This window comes from Rutilus rutilus (assembly GCF_951802725.1).
Source record: "Rutilus rutilus genome assembly, chromosome: 8".
Lineage (NCBI taxonomy): Eukaryota > Metazoa > Chordata > Actinopteri > Cypriniformes > Leuciscidae > Rutilus > Rutilus rutilus.
In genome coordinates this window covers 17613331-17628266 of record NC_140222.1, presented here as the reverse complement: position 1 = coordinate 17628266, position 14936 = coordinate 17613331, and the positions used below count along the sequence as shown (strand labels likewise).

The 14936-nt window shown below is 35.9% G+C and overlaps 2 protein-coding genes across 2 annotated transcripts in view; both read right to left on the bottom strand.

The window, feature by feature from the left end:
* Nucleotides 1-14936, bottom strand: part of LOC311295887 (uncharacterized protein) — a 515693-nt gene that overhangs the window by 162991 nt on the left and 337766 nt on the right. The gene's annotated exons all lie outside the window — the stretch shown is intronic.
* LOC311295903 (uncharacterized protein) lies at nucleotides 7904-14801 on the bottom strand. Its single transcript, XM_084417459.1, has 7 exons — nucleotides 14777-14801; nucleotides 14545-14637; nucleotides 13225-13551; nucleotides 9787-10074; nucleotides 9198-9317; nucleotides 8627-8697; nucleotides 7904-8466 (listed from the first exon to the last, which is right to left on the bottom strand). Exons 2-7 carry the CDS (start codon nucleotides 14597-14599, stop codon nucleotides 8413-8415), a joined length of 915 nt encoding a protein of 304 aa, XP_084273585.1. The 5' UTR covers nucleotides 14600-14637; nucleotides 14777-14801; the 3' UTR covers nucleotides 7904-8412.

Sequence of the window (14936 nt, the reverse complement as noted above, 5' to 3'; positions counted from 1 at the left end):
TTTTAAATCTCAAATGAATTTCCTCGGTTAAAGACATGCAGACATTGTTCTGAATCAAACACTTGAAACCTGATCTTAACAGCTGGAGGACAATGGAGAAGCTTGATCAGGCCAAACATCTGTGGATCATGGGGTTCAACAGCCATGTTTGGGGGAAAAAAAGTGCTAAAATAGTTGTGATGACAGATAAAGATGAAACTAAGAGCAAAATGGAAAAAAAACTGATGAAATGACTTGTGAAATGACCATGTGTTTGTGGTCAGTTTTTTTTTTTTTTTTTTTTTTTTCTCAGTTTCTCATTTCTCACTCAAAGTTTTTTCCACTACAGTGGGCTACAACTTCCTAGAACAGTTTAACAGTGTTTTCAACAGCACAGCCACAATGAGATTAATGTTTCAAAAGACATTTTAAGGTTCATATATTTTGACTTAATATTACACTTCTCATCTCATCTGAATATCACACTTGTCATGCATATACAGTGAGGAAAATAAGTATTTGAACACCCTGCTATTTTGCAAGTTCTCCCACTTGGAAATCATGGAGGGGTCTGTAATTGTCATCGTAGGTGCATGTCCACTGTGAGAGACATAATCTAAAAAAAAAAATCCAGAAATCACAATGTATGATTTTTTAACTATTTATTTGTGTGATACAGCTGCAAATAAGTATTTGAACACCTGAGAAAATCAATGTTAATATTTGGTACAGTAGCCTTTGTTTGCAATTACATTGGTCAAATGTTTCCTGTAGTTTTTCACCAGGTTTGCACACACTGCAGGAGGGATTTTGGCCCACTCCTCCACACAGATCTTCTCTAGATCAGTCAGGTTTCTGGGCTGTCGCTGAGAAACATGGAGTTTGAGCTCCCTCCAAAGATTCTCTATTGGGTTTAGGTCTGGAGACTGGCTAGGCCACGCCAGAACCTTGATATGCTTCTTACAGAGCCACTCCTTGGTTATCCTGGCTGTGTGCTTCAGGTCATTAAGACCCAGCCTCGACCCATCTTCAATGCTCTAACTGAGGGAAGGAGGTTGTTCCCCAAAATCTCGCAATACATGGCCCCGGTCATCCTCTCCTTAATACAGTGCAGTCGCCCTGTCCCATGTGCAGAAAAACACCAACAAAGCATGATGCTACCACCCCCATGCTTCACAGTAGGGATGGTGTTCTTGGGATCCCTTACAGAAAAAACACATGAACTTCACATGTGCAAAAACTCATGTGATCACATGTGACCACATGCACATGTGATTTTGCACATGTGAAATTTAACATGTAAAAACATGTGACTTTGCACATGTGAAATATGTGGATCACATGTGAAACATGTGTTTTGCACACGGGAAATGTGTGCTTTTGGAACATTTGCACATGTGATTGCATGTGAAACACATGTGAAACCCATGAGCTCACATGTGAAACGTAAAATTCCCATGTGAAACCTATAATCACGTGAAACCCATGAGATCACATGTGAAACCCATGACATCACATGTGAAACCCATGAAATCACATGTGAAACCTATAATCACATGTGAAATCCATGAAATCACATGTGAAACCCATGAGATCACATGTGAAACCTATAATCACATGTGAAACCTATGATCACATGTGAAACCCATGAGATCACATGTGAAACCTATAATCACATGTGAAACCCATGAGATCACATGTGAAACCCATGAAATCACATGTGAAACCTATAATCACATGTGAAATCCATGAAATCACATGTGAAACCCATGAAATCACATGTGAAACCTATAATCACATGTGAAACCCATGAGATCACATGTGAAACCTATAATCACATGTGAAACCCATGAGATCACATGTGAAACCCATGAGATCATAAGTGAAACCTGAAATTTCCATGTGAAACCAATAATCACATGTGAAACGTAAAATTTCCATGAGAGACCCATGGAATAACATTTGAAACCCATCAACAATCTATGTTAAACCTACACCCCACGTAAACCTGCAACTTCATGTGAAACCCATGTAAAAATCATTCACCAATATACCACAGAAAATGGTAGTCCTACCATGTTCTTTTGTAGGGCCTATAGCCATGTTTCCCAACATTAAAACAAATAATTCAAATTTAGCTTTTATTTCATTTCAAAATATGCAGTACAAAGAGAGTGTTTGAATGTTTAAAACAAACAAAGCAAAACCAAATTAAAATTATACATTTAAAAAAAGTGTATTGTCTCAGTCCTCTGTGTCTCCTTCAGCAGGCATCCTGTTTTGGGATAGAAAAACAATCAAAGATTAGGGCAGTGCAATATGTCTTTTCCTCACAGATATCACTGAACTCAGAGTGAAATTTTGGTGTTGAGTCTTTAACGCACCCTTTGGTTTTGAATGTACACACACAATGTATGTAAATGCAGTGAAGTGTTCTGGTCACGTGCCAGTGTTTCAGTAGATCTTGCTGTAGGAGAATTGACTGGCTTTTGTCAGAAAACTTGCAATGACGACAGAGCATCACTTTGGCTACACCCTGATGGAGAAATAAAAGTACAATTGATCATTAATAATAAAATAAATTAATAATAATAATAATTTGACGCTTATAAAATAAAATAATGTAACATCACTATATTAGTTAGGCCTGTTTCCTTAAATTTGTGATGAAACCAGAGTTGCAACCAATTTTACTCCATATTGTAACGTATTTATAATTGAAATACACATACAATGGCTATACAATACAAAGTGTTTGCACATCCCTGGCAGTTGGTTTGTAAAATATCTTCATTGTTTTGTCAGATATCTTTATTTTGTCTGAAGATATGCAGAGAAGTGTATGTGTGTGTGTGTGTGTTGTTGTTGTTGCTGTTAATTAGGGATGCAACGATACCATTTTTTCAGAACCGATCCGATACCAAAAATTCTGAGTATCGGCCGATACCGATCCGTACCGATACCAGCACAGGTTTTTTTTAATCAAGTAGAATTTCTATAACTCTGTGTTGAACTGATAATAAGAACTGAAAAAAAGAAAAACAACAACAACAAAAAATATATGATCATAATCTGACATAAATGCTATTATAAACTAGATTAGTGGATAATTCAGTAAAATTTAGTCTAGAAAAATCACGAGTGCACAATAATTGTATAAAATCTGAACATTTTGTGAAAAAAAAAAAAAATTTAGTGGGGAACAAATTAGAGACAATAAGTGTAACACTAAATCTGGTAAAACTTAGCAATTAATAGCAATTATGTTATATCCTACTATAAAATTGAGACATTTTTTAACTGTATAGCACAGCTGTTTAATGAGGTAGCAACATATGATAGATAGGACAGAACAAGAAAGGCTATTAATAATCTTTCATTGCGTCCCTGTATTATGATATGAAAGGCTCCAATACAGAGCGGCACAAAGCGCTTTTATGCGCATCCCGAGCGCAGAATGATGCGCTTGAAGCAACATGAGTCACAGCGCGCAGCGCGTCGAGTCCGCATTGAAAAGTTTCAAGCACAAAGAAAATACATATTGATGCGTAGTGTATTATACAGTATCTATCTATGCAATAGTCTATTCAGCATTTTCTTTTAACAGTTTTAAATTTCAGTTACTGTGCGTGTGAAGAACAAATAGTGCTCTGACTTTTCTCCAGTGTTGTGATCTAACAGACACCCGGTAGAAAGTAACATGATTAAGGTACAGCAATAAAATCCAGCAAGATAAGAGTTGTTTTATGCGAAACCATAGACCTTTATCTACAGATCAAGTATAATAATAGTAACATTGAATCATCTTGGAGAGAGTTTCATCGTGTTAACTGTCGTAACCGAACGCGACGCGCTGTTTGAATGCTGAATGAAGAATGATTGACAGCCGCAGCTGAGAGAAACATTTACGTGATCTTGAATTTAACGACTTAAATATTCATTTATATCTCACATTATACTATATAATGGCTTCAGAACACTTAAAATATTGTGCACAAAAATGTATGGTGCTTTATAATGTTTGTGTGCCTTTTGTGTGGCTTAACAATAACACAGAATAGTATACACACAATATCGGATTTGGATCGGCCTCGTCTGACCGATACCCGATCCGCCAAAAATGGCAGTATCGGAGCCGATATCGATACTGAGTATCGGATCGGTGCATCCCTACTGTTAATAAACTAAAAATAATAGGCCTATAATGTTATTAAACAATTGAAAATATTACATTGTAATTGTATTAAAAAGAAAGAAAAAAAAATCCTACAGTTTTTTTTTTTTTTATGCTTAATTATGCATTAAATTCAGGTAGGCTACTGAGTCGCTGTCCTCAGTGCCGCAGAGAAGCGCCTACAATCAAAATCCTGGCGCCGCTAGTGCCTATCACATGTAATTTTGTAGCGAACTGTCTTGTGTGATTAAAGTTTTGAGCTTCAGAATTTCCGATAACATAGTGAGTTTTTAGGGAGCAAATGTTTCAGTGCACTGTAAGGATGTTGTGATAAAGACGGCCTTTAACCACTGACTACTGAGCTAGAGAACTGAGTGATATTTACCCAGAGTTTAGCACCTTGAATAGCTTGTTCAGGTGTGCTGGACTAGGTTGGAGTAAACCTCTGCATGTAAGTGGACCTTGAGAGACGATATTATATCTCCTGCAATATGTTCTGAACTTACAACACTGGTGTCCAGACCAAAGCTCTGCAGAGTTTCTGGTGATCCTGGATCAGCTGCTCAGGTCTGCTTTATTGGGTTTGGGAGCTAAACTCTGTGATCAGGACTAGATGGCAAACAATACTGTAAAGGGGAGAAGACAAACACTATTATTATGTTATAAATAACTTGTTCTGTGTTCATCTGCTAACCTGTACAAAGTATGCATCATGAATAAGTGGTATGAAGTTGCTATTTTAATAACACTGTTTTACTACATTAATACTAACTACAAACCTGATCAAAATGACTGGTGGGCAATGGAGGAAAGGCTTATTTTGCCCTCCAGGTCAAGTACAGCTCGCTGCATCCTGACGTCACTTGATAACTATGAATTAACCATACAGTCCGTACTTTTAGGTTAAATAAATTAGACTATTCCCATTCATCCATTGACCAATTGTCAGCAAAACCTTTACAAAACTATCAAAATATCTCATCTACACATAATATGTGATTAAACGCCCATACTTACAGCTCAAGTCTATAGTTAACCTAACTTAACGTTAAGTTACCTCAAGTTAGCCTAACGTTAACGGTTGAGATGCTAACGGACTTTTGCTAAGACACTAAGCCATTTCTATAAAGTAAATATTCAACGGAAGCGAGTCATTTACATGAAAGAAAGTCTCAGAAACACTTGTATGTACAATCTGTGTAATTTTATGGACTAAACTTACCTTAAAGTAGTTAAAACAACAGCGAGAGACGGAGTTTCGCTGATTGTCAGTTGAGCTGCTGCCTCGTTTCCATGGTAACGCCCTCCGCTCCAGTTCAAATGCTGCTTGAATATTCAGCGCGCGCGCCCATTAAAACACGTAGAAGTCACGCAGCATTTACATACATTTTGAATTGATGGAGTGAATTATTTGATAATCAGCTAAAATATCCTGAAACTTGATACATTATTAAGTGGATAGTAGGCTTGTGGCCATCGCAAACTGTAAATAGAATGAAAATATAAAAGCATTGAAAACGTACAAGTCTGTCAGTTATAATAGGCTACATTATAATATAATATATAGGCCTACCTTTAGGAATGGTAAACGCGGTGTGGAAACAAAATAGCAAAAACTACATGATATAATTATGAACGTTTTCTACACAAATTCACAGATGTGACACGAAGAACAAAGCTTTATTCTAAGTATTTTTTTTAATGTATTTCAAATCTATTAAATGTATTTCAATATTTAACAGTGCTTTACATAATGTGAATATATTAATATTCACATGTGAATATATTAATAGTGCTGTTGTTTATCGGGGTCTACAGTGTTTAAACTACTTTGATGTTTAATGTTTTTATGGATGCATTATAGGCATATTTAATGTAGTAACTGTTAACAAATGTTCAGATATAGGTGTAATAATATTCAGCACAAGTTTTCAACGAGATACAAACCACTAGGGAGCGCTTTTTACTGGATTTATGCCAAATCATGTAGGTAGATGGTTTACGAACATAGGTGTTCACAAATAATGTATTTCTGGGATGTGCAGTGACACGTAACTTTGAAACTATTTCTACAATCTATTTATTCACTTGCTACAATAGACTTTAATTGTATTTATGCTATATTAGGGCTAAATGTGGTTTAAAACAGACGGACCAAACAAAGCCCAAATGTCAACGTCTATTTTTGGGCTAAATTAAGACTATGACGGGCCGACTTGATTCAGCCCAAAAAACAATGTCTTAATGACGTCTGGTGCTGGGTGGGCTTTCTCTCGACATGATTATGTATAACTTATAAAACATTTCTAATACCAATCACAAATACGTCTCAGGACGTAACAACACACAAAAAAACATAGAATATGGTTTACATTTTTGTCGTTATTAAGTCTAAAATTGATTATTTATTAACTGGCACTTACTTGAAGTTAAGTATGACTGTGACAAAATGGGACAACTTCCCATTACAAAGAAGCTGAAAATGTACAGTATTTGTGATGTGGAAACATGATTCACATGTTAAAAATTATTTTACAACATGTGCAAATATATTTCACATGAGCTCCACATTATAACCTATAGAAACATGTTTTCCACATGTGCCACATGCTCCATTATGTTCACATGTGGTGAAATGTTGTTCACATGTGGTAAAATGTTGTTCACATGTGGTGACATGTTGTTCACATGTGGTGACATGTTGTTCACATGAGAACACATGTGATCACATGAGGTCACATGTAATCACATGTGGAAAACATGTGATAACATGTGAAATTCATGTGTTTTTTCTGTAAGGGATGGTACTCATCATTCTTCTTCCTCCGAACACGTTTAATGGAATTATGACCAAAAAGTTATATTTTGGTCTCATCTGACCACATGACTTTCTCCCATGATCATCCAAATGGTCATTGGCAAACTTAAGATGGGCCTTGACATGTGCTGGTTTAAGCAGGGGAACCTTCCGTGCCATGCATGATTTCAAACCATGACGTCTTAGTGTATTACCAACAGTAACCTTGGAAACGGTGGTCCCAGCTCTTTTCAGGTCATTGACCAGCTCCTCTCGTGTAGTTCTGGGCTGATTTCTCACCTTTCTTAGGATCATTGAGACCCCACAAGGTGAGATCTTGCATGGAGCCCTAGTCCGAGGGAGACTGACAGTCATGTTTAACTTCTTCCATTTTCTAATGATTGCTCCAACAGTGGACCTTTTTTCACCAAGCTGCTTGGCAATTTCCCCGTAGCCCTTTCCAGCCTTGTGGAGGTGTACAATTTTGTCTCTAGTGTCTTTGGACAGCTCTTTGGTCTTGGCCATGTTAGTAGTTGGATTCTTACTGATTGTATGGGGTGGACAGGTGTCTTTATGCAGCTAACGACCTCAAACAGGTGCATCTAATTTAGGATAATAAATGGAGTGGAGGTGGACATTTTAAAGGCAGACTAACAGGTCTTTGAGGGTCAGAATTCTAGCTGATAGACAGGTGTTCAAATACTTATTTGCAGCTGTATCATACAAATAAATAGTTAAAAAATCATATATTGTGATTTCTGGATTTTTTTTTTTAGATTATGTCTCTCACAGTGGACATGCACCTACGATGACAATTTCAGACCCCTCCATGATTTCCAAGTGGGAGAACTTGCAAAATAGCAGGGTGTTCAAATACTTATTTTCCTCACTGTATATATATTCAATCATACAGACTAAATCACATCTGTTCTAAGAGAGGAAAAAACGTTTCTACTTTCCAACTTACAACATTTATTCAATGATAAAATCAATAAGAAGTCAAATGTATTCTAAATATCATTAAAATCAGTAAGGGCTCACTAAGTGATCACATGACTCCATCTCAAGATTGTGTAATCATGTACTTAAAGATAATGAAAATCATTTATAATTATTTGAAGAAGCAACATGATTACAAATATAAAAAACTTTCACATATCGGCTTTTTTAGAACTTTTACACTAAGTATTTTGAAGACAGAACAGTTAGCAACATGTTTCTATGTTCATTAACAAGGTGGCGCTTCAGCAGTGTTGTGCATGAAGAAATGCATGGAGATTCTCAAAAATTATCCGTTCGTGATGATGTTTGACCTTTTTAGCTAAACTAATTTAATCTAAATTGATCAAACGTTACAATCAGAATGGACTCAAAAATTATTTCGAAATCTACAGGGCACATTCACAAAATACACTATTATAATACTGCATTAATAAGGTAACAGAATAAAAAGAGAATTAGATCAACGACTCATGGCAACACCTGCATACACCACATCAGCCTCTTTTTGGACTCTCTGCAAGAAAAAACAAACACAATCAGATATTAATATAATAATTATATAATAATAATTACTTTATATTATAATAAAGTTAAAATTTTCCTGACATTTTCAAACACAAATCCAACTGTTTCCGGAGAATAGGTCAGACATATAAAGTAATCAATTATCTTACCACTTTGCGCATTTTTTGTTTGTAGAATGTTGGATCGGCATAAGTTATCTCTTCCCCACGCTGAACTGTTTCTACAATACAGTAAAATGCAAAACTCTTAGACCCAGTGTCACAGACAGGGCTTAGATTAAGCCAGGATTAGGTTTTAGTTCAATTAGGGCATTTAAGTAACATTTCTAAAAATCAGTTAAAAAAACTGATGTACATCTTGAGACAAATCAATGGCAGTGACTTATTTTAAGATATATCAGTGCAAGTTGCTTTCTGTTAAAACAGCTCAAACATACATTTTAGTCTGGGACTAGACTCAAGCTTTGTATGTGAAAATCTTCAATATCTAAAAAAATATATATATAAAGTTTTAAAATCTTCCACTGTTTTATACCTGACGTCATATATTTGCATACTGGAATGTCTTTGTTTTTTTACCAAATATTTGGATTACATGGATTTTTGGAGTTGACATCAGTTTAAACTAATAGTCAAATTGTCAAGTATTTAACACTATTCTTTTGCTGTCTTGCAAACACTGGTATTTCCTTTGGGAAATGCAAATGTCGTTATAACTTGCCTTGTTGTCCTGATTTTTTAATCTTCCTGTATACACAGGTCATCACAATAGATCCCATGACCAGAAAAGTTACAGTAGCACCAGCAAATATCAGCACATAGGTGATCTGTTCAGTCTGTGCTGTAATTATAGAGAAACAGATATTAGTGTAAGATTGTTTTAGTCTGATTTGTAACAAACATTAATCTGTGCACATCATTTTAAGTTTTTTAAATTCACATATAATGTCAGTTAAGGGTGTTATGAAGTATCTCTTGATTGCATTAAACATTCTCTGTCATCATTTTAAATGTATCATTTATCTTATAAAGGAATTTTTCATTTCTATAAATAATGTTATTTAGTTTACATGCCACATCACGCACATATACTAATCTGTTACACTGCGAAATTCACCAGCCAAATTTTCAACATTTCCATGGCACATACACTCTTCATGTTCTTCATGTTTTCCCTCCTGCTATTGGCAGCTAACTACATTAGCTAAGTCTCTTTGCAAAGTACACACAAAAAAAAAAAAATATATATATATATATATTACTGGGTGAAGAATCTTGCTTTGGAACAGTCAAATCAACAGCTGTTTGACCTGCGCATGTGTGACAGCAGAGTTGAGTGATGTTGTCCAGATGTGTGGTCTGGTTGCTGATGGGATTGTTCAGCACACAGCTGTAGGTGTTTTTATCCTGATATTCCACCTCCAGATGTAGAGAGAGACTGATGCTGAGATCACACACACTGATGCTGGACAATACACTGATTCCTGCGTACCAGGAGAGATTCGCCCTTGACACATTCATCACTGAACACAGCAATGATCCTGATGATGATGATGATGAAGGACTGTATCTGCTAATGACAGGAATGGGCAGAGGAGCTGGAAAATATTAAAGCATAATTCAACATACATTTTTGTCACCCCAGTGGCTGTCTCTAAAATTTAATTAAATAAAAAAGGGAATTTTTTAACAAAAATATAAATATAATTTAAATTACAGCAACACCTGGTTACTTCATGCGTTTTCTCTGATCGAATATCTAATTTGTTAAAGCAGTTCCATTTATACTTGGCCACATAAATGTATCTCCGCAAAACGAAAATAAACCTGATCTTCAATTCCTGCTCTATATGCAAATTTAACAGAGTTCAACTCTGTTAAACAACAGCAACAGATATGTGCTGCATGTATTTATCATCAGCTATTTTCAAGATCAAAGATCACAATAGGAGAGAAAGTAACATCAGCACTGGTAAGATTACTTAGTCTCACTACTTTTATATAGATGATTGTGTTTTGAGCATCTGCTTCATTTGCGGCAGTTTGTGCGTTGGCTTGCTGAAGAGATAGACCTACTGTACTTTGCTGCGATGCGTATTGCAGTAGCGCTGTCATATCTGGCTAAAATATGTCATGTTGATGTTGCCTACAACACTCTCTAACACATTTATTTTTTAACATTCTGGGAGGAGTAAAATTTATATATGTGGTTTCAATAACCAGATGCATTTACACTTTCCAGTTTCGTCTGGAATGCGTCCCAGACCACCTCCGGAAGTGGTTTGAGTGATCGAATTTGAAAAGCAATCTTGAAAGTAATTCGTTGGGCATTTACTCCTGGTCTTTTCATGATCGGATAGATATCCGATCAGAGAAAACCAATGAAGTGACCAGGTTTAAAAAGTTTTTGTATATTAATATTAAAAAGTCATTTTATATTTCGGCGTATTTCTGGCGTGATTTTTTCACCCAAACTAGTTAAGCACAAATTTCACCCTGCAGCCAATTTCATTCCTTATTGGGTGGGGTGAAGGGTAGGGTTAGTATTTGTTAGCGTTGTGTAGCCCAGGGGTATCCAAACCTGTTCCTAGAGGGCCACTGTCCTGCAGAGTCCAGCTATCAATCCTAATTTAAAACACCTGAATCAGCAAATCAAGCTCTTCAGGATTACCAACCTGTGTCCCAATTCAGAGGCTGCATCCTTCGAAGGCCGAATGAGCCACAGTGGCACAATGAAGGCTGTCCTAATATGAAGGCTCATTCAAATATTATTCAATATCTTTATTGTGTATAGAAATGGACCATGGTGAACATATTTAGACAATTTGTGAACCCTGTTTTGTTTTGACAGTTGAATATAACTTTCAAAAAAAAAGTCTAATACAAACTTTTACTCCGCAGCTGCCACAGTTTCTAGGCAATAAAAAAAAGGATGCAGCCTCTGAACTGAGACAGAGCTATAGAAACATCCAGGCAAGTGTGTTGGAGCAGGTTGGAGGTAAAATCAGCAGGACAAATGTCCTCCAGGAGCAGGATTGGACATCCCTGGTGTAAGCAATCAGCTCTTTGATTGACGTGACCAATGAAATCTTCAGATACAGTTACAGGGTGAAGTTTGTGAAGATTGTCATACAGTACTGGTTCAGCAGATCACAAAACTCACGATTCAGATAATTTTTTGGATCAACGAGAAAAAAATGATTGGGGGTGGGCACAATTGTAACTTTGCTATTTTTCCTCTTCTTGCACAGGAATGGTTCAAACTCATTTGAATGAATGTGTAAATTGGCCAGACAGAACACATACAAATTATAAACTTTCACTCTATGATGGTTAAACTTTACAATTAATCTGCGAATCGCATGTGCAATCGTGCATGGGGCCTGGTCCGTATCACGGATAAACTGCGATCCATTAACCCCTCTTACAGTGAGTCCAGACAGGACCTATATTATTACATTCGCTCTAGCTTTAATCTGCAGGAATGCCTGCACAGGTCATTAGTTGCTGTATATGTAATATGCATTTGTGTAAATTATGGAATTAAATTACTTAATTTGTATGGTTACCCATTAAATCTGATTATGTACAAGGTGCAAGAGGGATTATGTATGTATGTTATTTTTATACGTGCAACATGTTGTCAAAACTTATTGATTAATGGTTAATAATACCAGAAATAAGTAATATTCCACATTCTCAGACATGTTTTTCCACCCATCATTTTCCGTAATAATTGTCTCTATATGTGGTCAGACACATATTGTATAAAGTTGGACCAGCTGCTGTCGTGCTGACACTACAAGACACAGATCATGTGAGCTCTATTCTGTCTTCACTATTGGTAGTTGCTGCTGAAAGTCTTTTCTCATTAGTTAAACTTTGTCTACTTTGTCTCTGCCAGGTGGGTAAATAGCCACATATACTGTAGTTGCAAATGGTTACTATTGGTCATGTTGCAGCAGCCAACTCTCATTGAAAATGAACAAGATCATGTTGCTTTTTTCACTGCGAGTTGCTGGCGGTGTGAACAGGATTTGCTTGTTCTAAAATTATGCTTTGATATACATAGCTGGTTGTCAGTAAAAATGGAGACAATTCCTCCTATAACCCAACAAGATGTGCTTTTTTTTTAAGGATGATTTAAATGCATCCTTCTTTGATGTTGTAAATTTTGTTTTATTGATGGGGATATAATATCCATACATGTAAATTGAAAAAAATGTAAGCCCTCCTTTAATATATTTCTATGTGAGTTTGTTAAAATGTTTCAGAGTTTAAAATGTTTCAAAAAACATAATAGAAATTTTGAAACTCTATGTTTCTCTCTGTCAAAATATTTACTATTTTAGTATATTTTTCTTTGATGTCTATATCGGCTACCTGTTTGTCTTCATCCTTGCTCCTCTTTTTTTTTTCTTTTTTTTTTCTTAAATCCAAATTCTGTGTTTATGGAAGTGTCTTACTTTGTTGATTGTTCCCTGTCCAAAAAATAAAGAATATATATATGCTTTTGAAATAATAAGAGGCATAAGTGACAAACAAGCAATGGCTTGGGATGTTCCTAATATGCTGAATCAGTGGCAAAATAAATTAGTTTTGACATGAAAAATATGAAATACATGAATGAATCTTTATATACATAATTGGGGGGGAAACAACCTATAAATCATGTTGTAATATAATTAATAAATTTGACTGTCAAAACAAAAAAACTAGACAGGACAAATAACATATTATTCTCTCACCATAGACAGTAACACTAAAGGACTTCCTCAAAAGTGTTTTTCCAGTGATCTCTAGTGTATAAAGTCCAGTGTCTGTGGTTCTCATGTTCTTGATGGTCAGAAATCCAGTCTGATTGTCCAGCTGCAGTCTGTCTCTGAATCTCCCAGCACTATCACTATATGAGATCTGCTGACTTGTTATATTGATTGCAGCTATTTTTGCACCTTTAATTAACAACTCTAACTTATGATTATTGTGTTCTTCAGTAAGATCAGGTTTTAGAGTGACAGAATCTCCCTCCTTCACTGGCACAGTCTTTACTTCATCTTTATCAGCACCAAACACTCCTGCAGAACAAACAGACAATGTTAATCAATAAAACATTAAGATCTGATCTTTATAAAACAGCGTCTCAGCCTCTCCAGAAAGAGTGCACAAGCTCAGATATTGGCACATCTGTTTCAAATTTAACCATATTCAATGATGAAAATGGTGATGTGTTTCGTGTTTATTTTGATACCTTCAGGTAACTGCTAAATAAGTGTTCAACCGCTGCTAGTCCCTTCGAGACCCTGGTCCCACATTTCGTTAGATTTCGCCAGGGTCCTCCCCCCTCCCAGGGTAATGCGTTTTTTTTAAACCGTGGTGCACCGGTTCTCTTTGGGTTGCGGTTGCGGTCATTGATCATGTAATGTAGCCTGTTAGCCAGGCTCTTGAATTTATGTGCATGATATACTGATTCACGACCTAAGCTGATTGAGTACCTATGTCAGGGTGATGAAGTTTGTTGGAAAATCATTCAGGGCTGCTTAAACATTTAGAAAGACTCGACACAGGGTAAACATGTTAAATAGATTAAAAAAGCCAACAACAACAACAACAATGTGACCTTTTTCTGCAAAGACATTCAAAGTTCCAGTACAAACTAGCTCCTTTGTTCAGTGAAATATCAATAGTGGTTGACCAAACTCTCTGAGCAGTGGTATAATGGGTAAAAAAGTTTGAATACATTTTAAATATTGTTTTCCTGCTTAATAAGTTAAATAAGCCAAAAATCCCTGAAAATTGTTTTATATATATGAATTTGCACTTTCAAATGAAAATAAATAAGTAAAGTATTGCTTTTCTTTGTGGCATTAAATTAATTGCCAAGCCCATGAGCAGTGGCGTAGCAAGTCAGCCCTGGGCCACTGGCCATGAGTGTAGTGACTTAAACATTGCTCCTTTGTAATAAGCATAAACATGGCATAAATATTATTCCATACATTCAAATTTGAAATTGATTCAGTCATGTATTCACATCGTTAGTCTGTGTTTACTTTAGTATGTCTTAAAAGTACCTCTTTGGTGGAGTAGGAGCATAATCCATATCATTGGGACCAAAGAAGCCATCATTTTTGGGCACGATTCCCTCAGCTCAAGCACATCCGATCCTGGGAGCACAATAAACTAACAATTAAACAATATCATTCTGTTTAATGTAATTTAATTATCTACTGAACATACATCAGGAATATTGATTTCTTTCTGTATGTCTACAACTTAAATTAGATGTTTAAATCTGTTCCAGACCTGAGGCTTCACTATCAGTCTTGTGAATGTGTCATCACGGACTACAGTCAAGAAACAGACAAGAAAGGGCGGTTCTTGAAATGAGGATGTAATGTTGAGGTTACACGCAGCTGTTTTTTAGGTCTGTCTATTGAAAAGAAATCTTACAGAATTTACTTTA